Raw genomic sequence first — 19369 nt, 5'->3', positions numbered from 1 at the left:
GCGGAGCTTGCAGTGAGCTGAGATCAGGCCACTGCCCTCCAGCCTAGGTGACTGAGCGAGACCCTATCTCCCAAAAAAAAAAAAAAAAAACTGCAGCCGGGAGTAGCTCAAATAGCTCTACATTAAGAGAAGACAAGACAGTACGTTCTGAACTGTTTTGGCCAATTTTTAGCTCTATAATCATGCAGAGAACACTAACCCTCTGAGCCTCCTTTTCTTACATTAAGAATGACAATAACATTACCTGCCCTGACTACCTTGTAAGTTTCTTCAAAGGATCATACCTTAGTCCATTCAGGTTGCTATAATAAAATGTCAAACTGGGTAGCTTATATTAATATAAACAGAAATTTATTTCTTACAGTTCTGGAGGCTGGGGAATCCAAGATGAAGATGCCAGCAGATTCTGGTCTCTGGTGTCTGGTGAAAGCCCACCTTCTTATTTGTAGATGGTGCCTTCTTATGTGTCCTTACATGGTGGAATTGGTGAACAAGCTCTCGGGGGCCTCTTTTACAAGGGCCGGCCCTCCTGACCTAATCACTTCCCAAAGGCCCCACCTCTGAAGACCATCGCCTTCAGGGTTAGGATTTCAACATATGAATTTGTGGGGGATATAAACATTCAGATCATAGCAGATAAAAAGCTAAAATCCATTGCCTGTTTATATATCATAATACATTTGACAACGAACAAAAAATAAACGCTATCTTAAGTGTATTGTAAAGCATTCAAATTATCCAAATTACAAACATATCTCAATAATTTATACCACAACCTGGAGAAATTATCTTTGTAAATAAATTATTATTACTTCTCAAACAATTCATAAGAATAGTAATATGTATAGTGGCAATAAAAATTAACAATATTGTATAAAATTGTAAACTGAACTGTCTTATTGATGCTGATAACAATTATAGGATGGTGTCCTAATATTTTTTAACAACTTGGTAGTCTCTAAAATTACACTGGTTTTACCAGTGTTTACACCATGCCAAAAATTTGCTAGGCTGCTACTTTAAACATTTACTTAATATGATTCTTGTGTCAAATTCAATTAAATTTTATAAGTATCAGTTGAGCACCTAACTATGTGCAAAGGTTTGTACTAGGTACCATGCAGAGTACAGCGATGAATAGAGTTCTAGCCCTACTTTCAAAAGCTTACAAATGCTACACTCACATCCAACACATACATATGGGCTATATACTAATTAGTACTTTAAACATTACTAATTTTTACATTTTTACACCTTCATTAGATTATCTGTCCTTAGCTGGTATGTAACATGGATATCATAAGGGAAAAAACCCTATGGTATTAAAATGTAAGAATACTGTGATACTTCAATTAACCTAGTTTGAAAATCTAGTTAAAAGTCTTCTTTCTTTCAACATAAATACTAAAAATGCATACCCTGCAACTAAATAACTTTATGTTACTGAATTGGCACAATAACATTAAAAAGTTTTATAAAGAAAGGATCTCACTATTTAACTTCCTCTATACAAAGATAATTATTCATATGCTAATGAAGCAGCTTTGGCATGTATTTACAAAAACTCATGAAAATATAAAAAAAATGTTACATTTATGGGTCACTGAAGAATGTGTCTAAATTTAACATTTAAAATGACTCATACAATAAAATGCTGATCCTTACAAACATACCTCATTGTTTATATTTTTATTTTCAAAAAAACACAGAGTTCACTTGAATACAATTCTCACCAGTTAAATCACAATTCACTTTATAGTTAATTAGATTCAAAGATAGTCCTTTCCTGCTATATAATTTCATTTTCTTAAAAAGCAAAACACTGTCAGTAGAAAAAATTTACATATGAAAGTCGGAAACAATTATTTCAGCAAAAATGGAAATCAACCACCATATCTTTTCTTGAGTTCTTCGACAGAATTATCCTTCAATCCTGACTTGTCTATGTGATTAAATAATGCATGTGCAACTGAAAAAGAAAAAAAAAAATCTCCATTTTAATCTCATTTTTTAAAAACCAAGCAAAATGTAAATTAAAAGGAGCAATCTGATTTGTCAAAAACATTTTACATTTTAAAGCAATAAATAGGTTTATAAATTCTAATTCAGATGTTTAAAAAGCCAATCTGAGAATACAAAATTATATAGCAATCCAACAATGGTTCTTTCCAGAATATTTTGCTTTAGTAGTATAAAATTTCCCCTGCATTCTCAATATTAATCTTGCAGATTAAACTTAATTCATTCTGTACTACCTTTAAAATGTTCACCTTGTGTAACAAGTGAACTTTTATTTACTTAATATTTTTATTTCAATTAAACTGTTTTTCAAACCTAAATCATTTTATTTTAAAAGAAAACTTTACATCACTACTGCAAATGAAAAATAGCAATGACATCGATGAAATCACACTTGATAGGACATTTAAATATTTTTATATTACAAATTAAAACTACTAAATGTTAAGAATAAGATTATGAATTGCAAAAAAATTGTATTTACTACCACTATTCAGTCGACACTCAACATTAGGAAAACACTGTTATAGTTCATGCTTCTCAACGTTAAAACTGAAGAACTAGCTAACAGTTATTAATGATAATGGCAATAATAAAAGATAACAACAGCTAAGTATTTACTGAATACTCAGTTGCATGCCAGAACCATTCTAAGTGCTTTCCATGTTTAACTTAGCAGACAGTGGAAACCTCATCAAGACAGTACTATTTGTCAGCCAGTCTGAAGAGCCCACTTGCATTCTCGGACACCTTGAACTTATCACATTAGAGTTACAATAAATTCATTCATTCAACACACTAACACTGATGGGTTATTATGTACTAGCACTGAGTTTTGCTAATTTTTAAAAATAAAAAAACAGACACACTTGTATGTGAATGATTTTTCTCTTTTCTCCTGAAACGAGTATAGTCCAAAACTCTGAGTAACTGAAGTTTCTGCATAGTGCAATTTTACTTTAATTAGGATTTCTCAAAACGGACTCTTTATGCCAAAGATTGTGATGTGGAAATAAAAGAGAAATAAAATTATTCAGGTTCATCACCTGCCACTTATTACTCCCTATTCTACAATCCAGCCATACCACTTTAAATTCTCTGGACTCAATTTGCTCTTTCCTGCCTCAGAACCGCCGCACATATCATTATTTCAGTTTAAAACTCTCTTGCCCAGCCTTTCCTCTGACTCTTGCACTTCTTTGAGAATTCAGCTAAAAGCAAACTCAGGGAAATTACCTCTCTCAGAATAGATCAGGCCTTTACTATACCTCACCTGGTTACATGGTCCTGCGGCTTTGATCCTTTACATACTCAGTAACAGTAGGAACTCAACCATTATACCATTTATTGAGTTTTCAAGTAGAAGAACTCAGACTATGGAGTTGGACTGCCTGGGTTCGAATCCTGGGTCTGGCTTCCTAGCTATGCGACCTTAGCAAGTTTCTTAGCCTCTCTAGACCTCAGTTTCCTCCTCCGTAAAAGGAGAGTGAAAATAGTACCTACACTTCATAATATTGTCAGGACTAACAATACAATTTTAACTGTTGTTATCCAATTTAATTAACTTAAATATAATTTAATATAATTTAAATATAATTAAATGTAACCTTATACACAGTAAATAGTCAATAAATGTCAGCTATTATTTGTTGAATGAATAAAGGAAAGTACAAAAATAAACAAATATGGGAAAACATTCATAGAACTTACTCTTCTTCTCTGTTTCTGACATAAACATCACTGCCATATCAAACCTTTTTAGTTCAGAAAGTCTTTGTAAGATTTCAAAGATGAGTGATGGTTTTTCTTTCCTGAAATAATCCAAATATAAAAACAAATGATCAGTTAAAAGTAGCTCATTTGTTAATAATTCTGTTTACTAACACAAGGCATCTAATTATACATAAATGACATCATTTTTCCCCTGGATACTACCTATGTTTTAAATGTCCAAATGAAGAGATTTATCAAGTCAACTGAAGAAATTACAATATTCTTAAATAAGAGCTTAGCACGGAAACTATCATTCTGTTAAAACACTGGTCACTTCCACACCCTACTTTTCTCTACAAAAAAATTAAGAGTCCTTTTTCCTCCCTTTTAAACTTTTCCCTTTTTATTGTCTGTACTTGTCATTTCCTTGCAACTTCTGTAACAATGAAACTTACAAAAAAGCTAACTTTGCTATATGCTGCTAATTTGCTATATACATTCAAAAAGAATGAACTCCCCGAATCATTGGAAATAGCATAGCATTATGAGAGTACAGTAAATCCTCACTTAACATCATCAATAGGTTCGTGAAAACTGCGACTTTATGTGAAATGGCATACTGTATAAACAAACCAACTTTACCATAGGCCAACTGATATAAACAAGACTTATGTTCCTATGTCTTAATCATTTTAATTAAAGTTGCAGTTTCCAAAAACCTATCAATGACATTAAGTGAGGACTTACTGTATAACTAAAAAAAACTTGACTTACTCAATGTAAAAGTCATGCAGAATTTTAATGATCTGGTTGAATACATCTGGATCCAGATTTTTCTGAAACAACTTAGGATACAAAGATGGTTCAATTTGCTTGAAAAATAAAAATAAAAAGTTAGACAATTAATTGATGGCAACACTTACAGATCACAAATTACACAACAATTGCTTGGGTAAAAATAGTAAAGAATAACTACTTTGGGAGGCCAAGGCGGGAGGATCACCTGACGTTGGGAGTTCAAGACCAGCCTGACCATCATGACGAAACCCCATCTCTACTAAAAATACAAAACATTAGCCGGGCATGGTGGCGCATCCCTGTAATCCCAGCTACTTGGGAGGCTGAGGCAGGAGAATCGCTTGAACCTGGGAGGCGGAGGTTGTGGTAAGCTGAGATTGCGCCATTGCACTCCAGCCTGGGCAACAAGAGCAAAACTCCATCCCAAACGAAAAGAAAAGAGTAACTACTATGCATTAGCACTTATGAATAATAATGGAGTCACATTAAAATGCAATTATGATAGAAGAATGAAAGTTACAGGAACTGCATGATAATCACTCTGTTCCAGTCACAGAAAAGTCTTATGAGTGGAAGAGATACACACCATCCTAAGAGAGACAGAAAACTTTAGAGGCTCTCAAAGAACACTAGAGATTTTAAAAAGTAGAATTACATGAGAAAATGTATTTGGAAGTAATTTTATATTGCATAATTATAAGGGAACGTTACTCTCATGACACTTGAAAAAGACCATGCTAATCCATTATTTGCTAAATTTCATAGGATTTGATTCTTTTTCTTAGAGCAAATATTATAAGAATGATTGCCTACATATTGCAAGTACTGCTCGGTTCACAGAAGACACTCAATGCATTTTAGGATTTTTATGAAGAATTAAGCTTAAGCTAATATATATGAAATTAGATTAAGTTATTTGAGACAATAGAATTTGACACAGAATCTATTGCCAAAGGAGAACACCCAGGTTCCCTGGTTGTAAATATTTTTAAATGGTCTGACCAGGGTGATGTATTCTACAATAATTTCTACAATAATATCTTACAAAAAGCAAATATGGCACCATTATTATAAAGTGACAAAAGAAGTTCTCTGACCTTTTACTTACAACAGAAGTACTAGCTTCCTCTCTCTTACCTTTAAATACTGAAACAACATATCTGGAGAACTTTTCAATTGTCTGAAATCAGATTCGAGCTGGAACGAGTTTGCAGGAATTGGAGGAAGAACAGTTGTGGCAAACTGAGCAGGTTTTTGTCCTATCTCTCTAGTCAATTTCTCGCTGTAAGACTGACATACATCCTGTTTCAAATTGGCTTGAGGTCTGAAATATTTCAGAGGCATCAAACAGAAAAGAACCATAAATAATCAGCTCAATCAAGGAGACATCAATAAAAATTTTTTAATTTTTGATATTATATAATCTATTTGTATTATACAAGCATTCAAAATTATTTCAGCTAATAATATATAAACATTTTTTGGCAAAATAGATTAAGCTCTTGCAAATTTTCACATGCTGGCTATGTAATGACTATTCTACTCTGCTGGGCAGCTAGCCCATCCACCTTTTGAGTACACCATTTCTATATATTTCAGTTACCGTGTCACATACACTAATGATTTAGCCTTTCAAAGATCTAAATGATCATTTTCAAGATACTCCAAAAAGGAAGAAACGCATCTTCCAAAAAAAAAAAAGCTGCCTATTTAGTATTGTCCCATGATCTATACTATCACTTTAATAAAAGTACTATTGAAGTTCAAAGTTTACAAGAAAAAAACAACCTTTAGCAGGTTTGTTGAGCAGCAATGTAAAACTATGAGTAAGGTTTCCAATACCTCAAAATGAACCTAATTAGTCTGTATCTTCTATATTCTCATTATTAAGAAAAAACACGTAAACTATTTTTTAAATGCCAAATAAAAGTTAAAGTCCACAACAGTCTTAAATACTAATGGATGAAATAATGGCAATACATAAGTTTTACATTTTTGTGAAGCTTCCTTTAAAAAAATTAAAATTTTGCTGAACTAAATAAACTGAAATCCTAGAAATGAAAAATTTTAAACAAAATCAATTTTCAAGATACCTTCTTACCATCTCTAAATTTCATACTGTGGTTAAAAAAAAAAAAAAAAAAAAAAGATAGTAATCATTCCTTAAGCAAAATCACCCTTACAATAAGTACAAATAAAAAAGAAAAAGCCAGAACCTTAAGTTAGGCAGTTCAAAAAATCAGCATGATGAGTACAAATCAGAAGTCTCAGTAATACCAATTCTCCAGTGGAATTATCCCATTCTAGATGATCATCAAATAACAGTATTTCTACTCACTGCAGGGATGAAGTATCACTGATTTCTTCTATTTTCAATACTTTTGCTCTTGGAGTATCACTTGTGGGAAAAAGGTCATCTTCGCTTGAATTCTTCTTACTTGTGGTGCCGGTGGCTGCTATTACATTTGCTAGATTAATAGGATTATTCTCTGGAGCAGCAGCAGTAGTGCTATCTGGCACATCAATAGTCTGTATCAAATTACCAGTTTCTTCAATAATAACCTTCTTGAGTGGTTTCTAAAACAATTAAAATCAATTCCTTAAATCAAAATATGAAAGGTTTCCTATTTTAGGGTCACAAGTTAAAAGGCTACAATGTTCTTACAGCTAATATCCCAGTGATTAGTAAATTCAGTTTGGTGGCTAGACAGATGTAGGAGTCTGATAATACAAAAATAAAAAGCTCGGGAGGCTGAGGCAGGAGAATGGCGTAAACCTGGGAGGCGGAGCTTGCAGTGAGCTGAGATCCGGCCACTGTACTCCAGCCCGGGCGACAGAGCCAGACTCCGTCTCAAAAAAAAAATAAAAATAAAAAATAAAAATAAAATAAATAAATTAAATAAATAAATAAATAATAAAAATAAAAAGCTATACAAAGCACTTATCCCAGGTAGGTCTAAACGAGGGAGAGAGACATGTATATGTAAATATATAAGGCCATAGGTATGTTTAAGAGATGAAAGCACAAAATGCTAACAGAACACAGGAGGGAAGATAAACACTGGCATAAGGGAAGCCTTCACAGAAAAAGTACACAGGAATGGCAAAGTTGAAGGGTGCAGCACAGTCAGTGGGAAGGTGAGAGGTCCAGTGGGGCTGGTGCAAGGCAAGGCACGGTGGAGACAAAGCCTGAAAGGCTGCTTGAAGACAGCTTATGAAGGGACTTGGATGCCATGGAAGGAGTTTGGACTCTATTCTAGGGGCAATACAGCAAAGAAATTACCAAACCAACAGTAGTATTGTGGACTAACTGAAGGCAAGTGGAATAAGGGCAGACAATAACCAGCATTATGTATGGGATAGACTATCATTAAAACCTAAACAAATGTGTTTACTAGATTAACAGGATTATATATATAGTAGCTGGATAAAACTAGCCCAGGATTAAAAATCTGTCAAGTAATATTCACAAAGTTGGTAAAAGTAAACCCTTTTTTCCAATTTAATAAAGTAAATGGCTTTCACTGTTTATCTCGATCACCACACGTGTCATTTTCAACTTATGTTGATATTTAATAATATATTTATATCTAATAAAATATAACAATATTCTTCACTATATCATCATACCAGACACACAGAAATACACTGAGGAGCTATTGTTCCACCAAGGGTATTGAAAAATGAAACAAGTTAAGAAAAGCTTCTTCTAAAATTTGCAAATATTGATTAACAGTTGGCACTATATACTTTTATATACATTTGAAATTTGTTGTGTTCTATCTTTAGAAAAGAGAAAGAAACTTTCCTCAATATACTCTAAGTATACATTCCAACAACACAGTTGAATTATAAATTGCAAAGTTATAAATATAAGAACTTCTGCTTCTGCAGTAGATATCAAACTCGATGTTAAAACCAGAAATTCCATTAACGCAGCTGAGATATGACCCAATGGTAATAAATGAGTGTTACTAAATGAAGGTACAAAAATGAAAAAGCTGTAAGAAAATTTGTTACAGAATCCTTCAAGCAGTTCTATTTTAAAGAATAATATTAAGTTATGGCCTATGCTTTGCTAAGAACTATATCAGCAACAGTTTTCATCAAGATACTGATCACGAATGGATATGTCTATTAAACCTTTTCCTTGACAACAGATATGTAAATAATGATTTGAATTTATGAATTTCCTAATCACTGGTCTCTGCTAAGTGTAGACCTGGGGTACTGAGAGCTGCTGAGGGTCACTGATGACAGCTGGAAGGACTGTGGGGAAGAACAGTATGCTAGTAACAGGAGTAAACCATGAAAGAAACCACTATAGAAAGAAAGAATTTAAGAAAATATGAAAGGTTCAATTCATTCCTTTTTTAAATCATGACTCAGAAGTGTTAACATTTTATTTAGTTGTATATTGTGATCATTTAAAAAAAAAAAAGAGAGAGAGAAAAGAACAAAGGAATAAAGAGAAAAAGGGACCAAACAGGTGAAGTTTTGACATCAGGAAACAGAAAAATGAAAAAAAAAAAAAAAAAGGAAATAAAGCAAAATAAGATATTTTAGCAGAGACTAAAGGATCAGGAAAACTTTCACTTGATACCATTCTCAGGGGAAACCCCAGGCCCAAGTTCACCTACGTCTCTGCTCTCCTACACTCTGTCTAGAGGTTTGCTAAAAATACTTCCAAGCTGCCAGCCCTTCAAGCACAGACTACCCTGGCCTAGCCTTCATTTCAATAATACTGAGACTCACTCTCTCTCTACTTTCTGTAGTCTTCCTTTCTTTCCTGACCACTTTCCCCAGTGACCAGGTGGTGTCACAAATATGTGACTAAAAAGGAAATTAAAATTCGTTTCACCTGAAATTGCCTCCACATTTACGCACATTATTTCCTTTGATATAATCTGGGAGTTATTCTCAATTTAAGGAGAAAAAGTAAGGATAACACAAGGATTAACTTGCTCAAGATTGCGAAGTTTTATCAAGTGGGGCTCAAATCCAGTCTCAAAGGCATTATACTAAACTGCTATCCTCTACTTTTTAAAAATAATGCCCACATTTTTTTTATCATGAAGATCCATTATAAAAATAAACAGCAATTTTTTCCCTCCCCACTGGGATACTAACTTTGTTGATTTTGGATCATTTACACAATGGTTTACCCCAAGATTTCTCATTTCCTAGAGGTGTTTTGTTTTGTCATATTGCCATAAGAGATTTAAATTCACATTGTATTTTCACAACTATTAACATAAATTCATTTTTAACAAGAAGGTGAACCCAACAAATTTGTAAAAGCTACTTATTGTATGTTAGTCGCAGGACATTACACATATCACGTGGCAATGTTTTTATAATTATGGACAGTGACATCTAACAAAGGCCTTCTGTAAACTTGTGAATTAATTTTTGTAAGGAAGTCTTACAAAGATGTAAAAGTTTAAACTATATTTAATATTTAATCACTTTTACTGAAAAGAACAGTAAATAAATATGTGAAAATGACCATAATGTGTGAAAATAACTAGATTTATCCCTGGCATACACAACACACACAACCAGCATTACCAAAAATACAGCTGTCATAGGCCAGGGACGGTGGCTCATGCCTACAATCCTAGCACTTTGGGAGGCCAAGGCGGGCAGATCACTTGAGGTCAGGAGTTCAAGACCAGTCTGGACAACATGGTGAAACCCCGTCTCTACTAAAATGACAAAAATTAGCCAGGCATGGTGGCAGGCGCCTGTAATCCCAGCTGCAAGGGAGGCTGAGGCAGGAGAATTGCTTGAACCCGGGAGTCAGAGGTTGCAGTGAGCTGAGATCTTGCCACTGCACTCCAGCCTGGGGGACAAGAGTAAAACGCCGTCTCAAAAAAAAAAAAAAAAGAATACAGTCATATTAAATGCATTGGAAAAGTATTAAACTAAGAAATCTATTTGCTACTAACTACTAACTAGTACAAACGTAACAAAACAAACTTTCTCTCCTTTTCTGCCTTTACAAAAAGAGGATAAAAATACCTCCTCTGTCTTCCTTATGAAATTCTTATTTCTAATAAAGAAAACTGTTATGCAAAGGATCGTCTATGCATAACAGTTTAAGAGGGCAGGAAGAGGATCTTGATCAGTCAGGGGTACATAGAGAGGTTCTCTGAGGGTGATATCTTTGAGTTTTCTGACTTGGTGGTTTCATGGGTATTCACTTTGTAATTATTCTCTAAATCATACTTTGTCTTGTGTACTTTACTGTACATTTCATAATTTACTTGATGCAAGGGTGTTTATCCCAACTTCAGAAAAGAATAGTAATAAAAATACAAAGACATTTAAATTCTATAAAATGCAAAACTGCTTGAAATTCCTTTAATATAAGAGAAATAGGTAGAAATATTAAAATTTACAGTGTTAAAATAGTCACTAAAAAAGTTACCCCAAAACGCTAAACACTGCTAAATTTCCCTCATATGTCAGTAATCCTAGGAAGTATTTCTTAAAGATTCTTAAAAAAAAAAAAAAAAGTCCCCAGGAAGACATTTCCACATTTCCTTTAAGAGTTAGGAGACGTTCCAAGATGGCCAAATAGGAACAGCTCCAGTCTGCAGCTCCCAGCGTGATCAATGAAGAAGACAAGTGATTTCTGCATTTCCAACTGAGGTCACTAACATCAAAGACCAAAGGTAGATTAAACCACAAAGATGGGGAGAAATCAGAGCAGAAAACCTGAAAATTCTAAAAATCAGAGCACCTCTTCTCCAAAGGATCGCAGCTCCTCGCCAGCTGGACAGAGAATGACTTTGACGAGCTGACAGAAGTAGGCTTCAGAAGGTCAGTAATAACAAACTTCTCTGAGCTAAAGAAGGATGTTCAAACTCATCACGAGGAAGCTAAAAACCTTGAAAAAATATTAGATGAATGACTAACTAGAATAAACAGCATAGAGAAGACCTTAAATGACCTGATGGAGCCGAAAACCATGGCACAAGAACACCATAACGCATACATAAGTTTCAATAGCCGATTCGATAAAGTGGAAGAAAGGGTATCACTGACTGAAGATCAAATTAACGAAATAAAGAAGACAAGGTTAGAGAAAAAAGAGTAAAAGAAACAAACAAAGCCTCCAAGAAATATGGGACTATGTGAAAAGACCAAATCTACGTTTGATTGGTGTACCTAAAAGTGATGGGAAGAATGGAACCAAGTTGGAAAACACACTTCAGGATACTATCCAGGAGAACCTCCCCAATCTAGCAAGGCAGGCCAACATTCAAATTCAGGAAATACAGAGAACGCCACAAAGATACTCCTCAAGAAGAACAACCCCAAGACACATAATTGTCAGATTCACCAAGGCTGAAATGAAGGAAAAAGTGTTAAGGGCACCAGAGAGAAAGGTAGAGTTACTCACAAAGGGAAGCCCATAAGATTAACAGCAGATCTCTCAGCACAAACCCTATAAGTCAGAAGAGAGTGGGGGCCAATGTTCAACATTCTTAAAGAAAAGAATTTTCAACCCAGAATTTCATATCCAGCCAAACTAAGCTTCATAAGTGAAGGAGAAATAAAATCCTTTACAGACAAGCAAATGCTGAGAGATTTTATCACCACCAGGCTTGCCTTACAAGAGCTCTGAAGGAAGCACTAAATATGGAAAGAAACAACCAGTACCCGCCACTGCAAAAACATGCCAAACTGTAAAGACGATCGATGGTAGGAAGAAACTGTATCAATTAACAGGCAATATAACCAGCAAACATCATAATGACAGGATCAAATTCACACTTAACAATATTAACCTTAAATGTAAACGGGCTAGATGCCCCAATTAAAAGACATAGACTGGCAAACTGGATAAAGAGTCAAGACCCATCAGTGTGCTGCATTCAGGAGACCCATCTCACATGCAAAGACGCACATAGACTCAAAACAAAGGGATGGAGGAAGATCTACCAAGCAAAGGGAAAGCAAAAAAAAAAAAAGCAGGGGTTGCAATCCTAGTCTCTGATAAAACAGACTTTAAACCAACAAAGATCAAAAGAGACAAAAAAAGGCCATTACATAATGGTAAAGGGATCAATTCAAAAATCAGAGCTAACTATCCTAAATATACATGCACCCAATACAGGAGCACCAGATTCATAAAGCAAGTCCTTAGAGACCTACAAAGAGACTTAGACTCCCACACAATAATAATGGGAGAATTTAACACCCCACTGTCAATATTGGAAAGATCAACGAGACAGAAAGTTAACAAGGATACCCAGGAATTGAACTCAGCTCTGCAACAAGCAAACCTAACAGACATCTACAGAACTCTCCACCCCAAATCAACAGAGTACACATCATTCTCAGCACCACATCGCACTTATTCCAAAACTGACCACATAATTGGAAGTAAAGCACTCCTCAGCAAATGTAAAAGAACAGAAATCACAACAAACTGTCTCTCAGACCACAGTTAAATCAAATTAGAATTCAGGATTAAGAAACTCACTCAAAACCACAAAACTACATGAAAACTGAACAACTTGCTCCCGAATGACTACTGGGTAAATAATGAAATGAAGGCAGAAATAAAGATGTTCTTTGAAACCAATGAGAACAAAGACACAACATACCAGCAGCTTTGGGATACATTTAAAACAATGTGTAGAGGGAAATTTATAACACTAAATGCCCACAAGAGAAAGCAGGAAAAGATCTAAAATCGACACCCTAACATCACAATTAGAAGAACTAGAAAAGCAAGAGCAAACAAATTCAAAAGCTAGCAGAAGGCAAGAAATAACTAACATCAGAGCAGAACTGAAAGAGACAGAAACAAAAAACCCTTCAAAAAAAATCAATGAATCCAGGAGCTGGTTTTTTGAAAAGATCATCGAAATTGACAGACCGCTAGCAAGACTAATAAAGAAGAAAAGAGAGAAGAATCAAATAGACGAAATAAAAAATGATTAAGGGGATATCACCACCGATGCCACAGAAATACAAACTACCATCAGAGAATACTATAAACACCTCTATGCAAATAAATCAGAAAATCTAGAAGAAATGGATAAATTCCTGGACACATATATCCTCCCAAGACTAAAGCAGGAAGAATTTTAATGTCTGAGTAGACCAGTAACAGGCTCTGGAATTGAGATGATAATTAATAGCCTACCAACCATAAAAAGTCCAGGACCAGACGGATTCACAGCTGAATTCTACCAGAGGTACAAAGAGGAGCTGGTACCATTCCTCCTGAAACTATTCCAATCAATAGAAAAAGAGAGAATCCTCCCTAACTCACTTTATGAGGCCAGCATCATCCCAATACTAAAGCCTGGCAGAGACACAACAAAAAAAGAGAATTTTAGACTAACATCCCTGATGAACATCGATACAAAAATCCTCAATAAAATACTGGTAAACCCAATCCAGCAGCACATCAAAAACTTATCCACCACAATCAAGTTGGCTGCATCCCTGGGATGCAAGGCTGGTTCAACATATGCAAATCAATAAACGTAATCCATCACATAAACAGAACCAATGACAAAAACCACATGATTATCTCAAAAGATGTAGAAAAGGCCTTTGACAAAATTCAACAGCCCTTTATGCTAAAAACACTCAATAAACTAATGGAACATATCTCAAAATAATAAGAGCTATTTATGATAAACCCACAGCCAGTATCATACTGAATGGTCAAAAACTGGAAGCACTGCCTTTGAAAACCAGCACAAGACAAGGATGCCCTCTCTCACCACTCCTATTCAACACAGTGTTGGAAGTTCTGGACAGGGCAATTAGGCAGGAGAAAGAAAGAAAGGGTATTCAATTAGGAAATGAGGAAGTCAAATTGTCCTTGTTTGCAGATGACATGATTGTATATTTAGAAAACCCCATCATCTCAGCCCAAAATCTCCTTAAGCTGATAGGCAACTTCAGCAAAGTCTCAGGATAGAAAATCAGTGTGCAAAAATCACAAGCATTCCTATACACCAATAACAGACAAGTAGAGAGCCAAATCATGAGTGAACTCCCATTTACAATTGCTACAAAGAGAATAAAATACCTAGGAATCCAATTTACAGGGGATGTGAAGGACCTCTTCAAGGAGAACTACAAAACACTGCTCAATGAAATAAAAGAGGACACAAACAAATGGAAGAATATTCTATGCTCATGGATAGGAAGAATCAATATTGTGAAAATGGCCATACTGCCCAAAGTGATTTATAGATTCAATGCCATTCCCATCAAGCTACCAATGACTTTCTTCACAGAATTGGAAAAAAACTAAAGTTCATATGGAACCAAAAAGGAGTCCGCATTGCCAAGACAATCCTAAGCAAAAAGAACAGAGCTGGAGGCATCACGCTACCTGTCTTCAAACTATACTAAAAGGTTACAGTAACCAAAACAGCATGGTACTGGTACCAAAACAGAGATATAGACCAATGGAACAGAACAGAGGCCTCAGAAATAACACCACACATCTACAAACATCTGATCTTTGACAAACTTGACAAAAACAAGAAAGGGGGAAAGGATTCCCTATTTAATAAATGGTGCCGGGAAAACTGGCTAGCCATATGTAGAAAGCTGAAACTGGATCCCTTCCTGATGCCTTATACAAAAATTAATTCAAGATGGATTAAAGACTTAAATGTTAGACCTAAAACCATAAAAACCCTAGAAGAAAAAGGAGACAATACCATTCAGGACATAGGCATGGGCAAGGACTTTATGACTAAAACACCAAAAGCAATGGCAACAAAAGCCAAAATCGACAAATGGGATCTAATTAAACGAAAGAGCTTCTGCACAGCAAAAGAAACTACCATCAGAGTGAACAGGCAACCTACAGAATGGGAGAAAATTTTTGCAATCTACTCATCTGACAAAGGGCTCATATCCAGAATCTACAAAGAACTCAAACAAATTTACAAGAAAAAAACAACCCCATGGAAAAATGGGCAAAGGATATGAACAGACACTTCTCAAAAGAAGACATCTATGCAGTCAACAGACAAACGAAAAAATGCTCATCATCACTGGTCATCAGAGAAATGCAAATCAAAACCACAATGAGATACCATCTCACACCAGTTAGAATGGCAATCATTAAAAAGTCAGGAAACAACGATGTTGGAGAGCATGTAGAGAAATAGGAATGGCTTTTATACTGTTGGTGGGAGTGTAAATTGGTTCAACCATTGTGGAAGACAGTGTGGTGATTCCTCAAGGATCTAGAACTAGAATTACCATTTGACCCAGCCATTCCATTACTGGGTATATACCCAAAGGATTATAAATCATGCTACTATAAAGACACATGCACACGTATGTTTACTGAGGCACTATTCACAATGGCAAAGACTTGGAACCAACCCAAATGTCCAGCAATGATAGACTGGATTAAGAAAATGTGGCACATATACACCACAGAATACGGAATACTATGCAGCCATAAAAAAGGATGAGTTCATGTCCTTTGCCGGACAAACTATCACAAGGACAGAAAACCAAACACCACATGTTCTCACTCATCAGTGGGAATTGAACAATGAGATCACTTGGACACAGAGCGGGGAATATCACACACCAGGGCCTGTTGTGGGGGTGGGTTTTGGGGGAGGGATAGCATTAGGAGAAATACCTAATGTAAATGATGAGTTGATGGATGCAGCAAACCAACATGGCACATGTATACCTATGTATCAAACCTGCACATTGTGCACATGTACCCTAGAACTTAAAGTATAATAACAATAAAAAAAAGTTTATTAATACAATAGTTGGTTTCTAATTCTCTTAATACAACATATTTAAATGGCAAGGAAAAAATGAAAGTGCTTTACTTACAGTTGATCCAGGATGCGGCGGATTATCAATGGGTTTTACCACATTTTGTCTTTGTGTGGAATCAAGAAAGACATCATCCCAGTGTCCTTTCTCAATTAATTCCTTGAAAATAAATTTATAATCATAACTATCAAAATATTCATTATACAACAAATAAATATATTTATGTTTCAGAAAATATGACCATGTTTGAGTGAAAAGAATACATTACCTTTTTAATTTTGGAGAGTTCAGTTACTGCTTGCTTATTTCCAGGTTCCAGAAGTAAAACAGTTTCAAAATCTAAAGTGAGTTTTTTAAAAATATTACAACATAGTTAAAATGTGGAGTTTTCATATTTGCACGTACATTCATGATACATTCAGTTGGTAATCACATTTTTAGCTCAAGAAGTTTTATTCGGATTACTAGGAAACAGGTGAGCTATAGTAAGAACCTTTACTGAACACTGTCGTAGTTGTTTTATATGAATTTTCACATAACCCTCACTACAATCCCACTTTAAAGGTGATAAAACTGAAGCCCCTAGAGGTCATCTAACTTAGCAAAGTTCACCAAGTAAACAAATGACAGAGTAACTCACTAAATGTAAAATATTAATAGATTAAGAGAATTACATACAACAAAGTATTACTCAGCCTTAAAAAGGAATGAAATTCTGATACATGCTCCAACATGGACATTATGCTAAGTCAAATAAGCCAGAGGCAAAAGGACAAATACTGCATGATTCCACTTACATAGGCTATCTAGAACAGTCAAATTCAGAGACAGAAAGTAGAATGGAGGTTACCAGGGCTCGGGGGAGAGGAGAATGGAGAGTTATTGTTTGAAGTGTATAGTTTTAGAATGCGATGATGATAAAGTTCTGGAGATGGACAGTGGTGATGGCTGCACAATGTAAATGTACTTAATGCCACTGAGCTATATATTGAAAAATGGTTAAAATAATAAATTTAATGTTACATTTTTTTTTACCACAATAAAAAAACACTGCTGTAGCTAACAGGCTTACAGAGAAACTGCCAGATTTTAAATGCACATACCAGAAAAGAACAGAGACTGAAAATCACTTATCTAAGTATTGATCTCAAGAAGCTAGAAAAACAGCAAATTAAACCAAAAGAAAGTTGAAGGAATAAAATAAAGAGCAGAAGGAAATTAAATAGAAAACACACATAGGAGAACCAAGTTGGTTCTTCGAGAAGACTAACTCAATGAATACCCTAAAAGACAAGATCATAAAAAAAAAGAAAAAAAAAAAAAAACTTGTATCAAGAATTAAAATGGCATCAGATCTCCATTATCCTCCATTCCCTACCTGCTGATAAAACCACTGCTCAAAGAGTTTAAAAAAAAAAAAAAAATTCAATCACTAACAGAAATTCTTGAGTTTGCAGGATGGCAGATAGGAAAAAATACAATTTGGTGAAACACTGAAACTTCCTCTGCTCGCTGGGATTTTAAAAAAGAAAAAAAAACAACTCCTGAAATCGGTTGGAACCAAGATGGCCAAGTGGAGGTTGCACAAAAACAAGCGTGCTGATGTCATAGCCTGAATTTCCACCAAGTTCTACTAACTACCCCAAATTTGCATCTGCAATCCATTAGTTAGCATGAAGAGACAGTTACATATGCCCAAGAGCTTTTCCCTTTCCTTCCACTAATTACCTGATAATTCCAGTATCCACCTTCCTAAACCTTTTCTAATAAAATTACTGCCTTAACGCCAGGACAAGGAGACAGATTTGAGTTTTGATTCCTGTTTCTTTGGGAGTCAACCTTCAATATAAATAAAGCCTTTTCTCAAAAACCTGGTGTCACAGTATTGGCTTCAAGCACATCACGCAGTGAGTCCCTTTCGCTCAACAACACTGATTCCCTTCCTTTTCATTCTTGTCTTTTTATTGCTTTTTCCATTTTCACCTATAATTAAAATTTTTCATTAATGCTGGCTGGCAATTAGCCAGAATGTATGCTACTAAACAAAAGATAATCTGGTACACTGCAGAAGCTGCATTCCTCCAAATCTATTCATGATCTAAACTGTGGAAAGAAAACATAACTCCCTAAGTTCAATATCTTTGAACCACGGGTAAGTTACATGAATCTCTGCTTCTAAAACTTGGGCACTCATCAGGATGACTGAGTGCCAGCTGTTATAAAGTCTTACCTTGTTTTGCCTCATTTAGCTTTCCCAAAAATGTTCTTGCAGTTCCTCTTCTGGCAAAAGCTTTAGAATATGAGCCATCTAATAAAATGGCTTGTGTGCAGTCTTTTTCAGCTTCTTCGTATCTATTGAACATGATAAAATTACTGACTGGAAAAAAGGCAGCTTATGGAAAAATGTCATATAAACTAAGTTTCTAATTTTAAAAGCTTGTATATAATTTAAATCACTAACTCCTAAATCTGTGTTTGAAGTGGAGAACTACTTTATAAATTTTTTATTCTCACCAAATCTTAGAATCATTTGGTGAGGAGGGAGAAGGTACCAGATTGAGGGAATGTTAGGAGAGTCTGCTGGAGCAATGGAATAATAATGCAAAAGTATGACTAGGGCAGACAAAAGAATACCACTGCTGGCAGCCTACCTCCTCTCCAAGTCTCAATAAGCACAGGTACTACATTAGAATTTTAACTGGCATTACTTTTCTAATAAAACTTTATTAACATTTACCCACAGTAAACTTCCCATACTCACAGAAAAACCAAAAAATGAGAACTTGCTATGTATGTGATAGTATATCATCTAATACTTTGCATAAATACTACTCAGCCATGCAACCAGAAATCAATTCAGACTTACAGATTTACTCATTACTGCTCTACAATAACAAAGTGCTTAAGAAGAGCTCAAAAAACACCCCCCCCAAAAAAAACCCAACAACAAAAATACCTGAGACATTCCCATATATTAACATGGCATTAATGAATTATTGTTAATTTCTTAGGAGTGCTAATGGTTGTCGTTATGCAT

At 35.0% G+C, this 19369-nt stretch overlaps 1 protein-coding gene across 3 annotated transcripts in view; it reads right to left on the bottom strand.

Moving 5' to 3' along the window:
- Window positions 1–639: 639 nt before the first annotated feature.
- The window catches only part of LOC105470067 (RNA polymerase II associated protein 3), a 43024-nt gene continuing 24294 nt past the window's right edge, over window positions 640–19369 (bottom strand). For all 3 annotated transcript variants that reach the window (XM_011721809.2, XM_011721810.3, XM_011721811.3), the window contains exons 10-17: window positions 18563–18684; window positions 16601–16671; window positions 16390–16491; window positions 6869–7107; window positions 5668–5854; window positions 4507–4604; window positions 3730–3830; window positions 640–1969 (exon numbers count right to left, since the gene is read on the bottom strand). In XM_011721809.2, coding sequence (XP_011720111.2) covers window positions 1884–1969; window positions 3730–3830; window positions 4507–4604; window positions 5668–5854; window positions 6869–7107; window positions 16390–16491; window positions 16601–16671; window positions 18563–18684 — 1006 coding nt within the window. In that variant the 3' untranslated portion in view covers window positions 640–1883. The remainder of the gene's footprint in view (window positions 1970–3729; window positions 3831–4506; window positions 4605–5667; window positions 5855–6868; window positions 7108–16389; window positions 16492–16600; window positions 16672–18562; window positions 18685–19369) is intronic.

The sequence above is a fragment of the Macaca nemestrina genome, chromosome 10 (assembly GCF_043159975.1).
Source record: "Macaca nemestrina isolate mMacNem1 chromosome 10, mMacNem.hap1, whole genome shotgun sequence".
In the NCBI taxonomy this organism is placed as follows: domain Eukaryota; kingdom Metazoa; phylum Chordata; class Mammalia; order Primates; family Cercopithecidae; genus Macaca; species Macaca nemestrina.
This window is presented reverse-complemented; position numbering and strand designations above follow the sequence as displayed.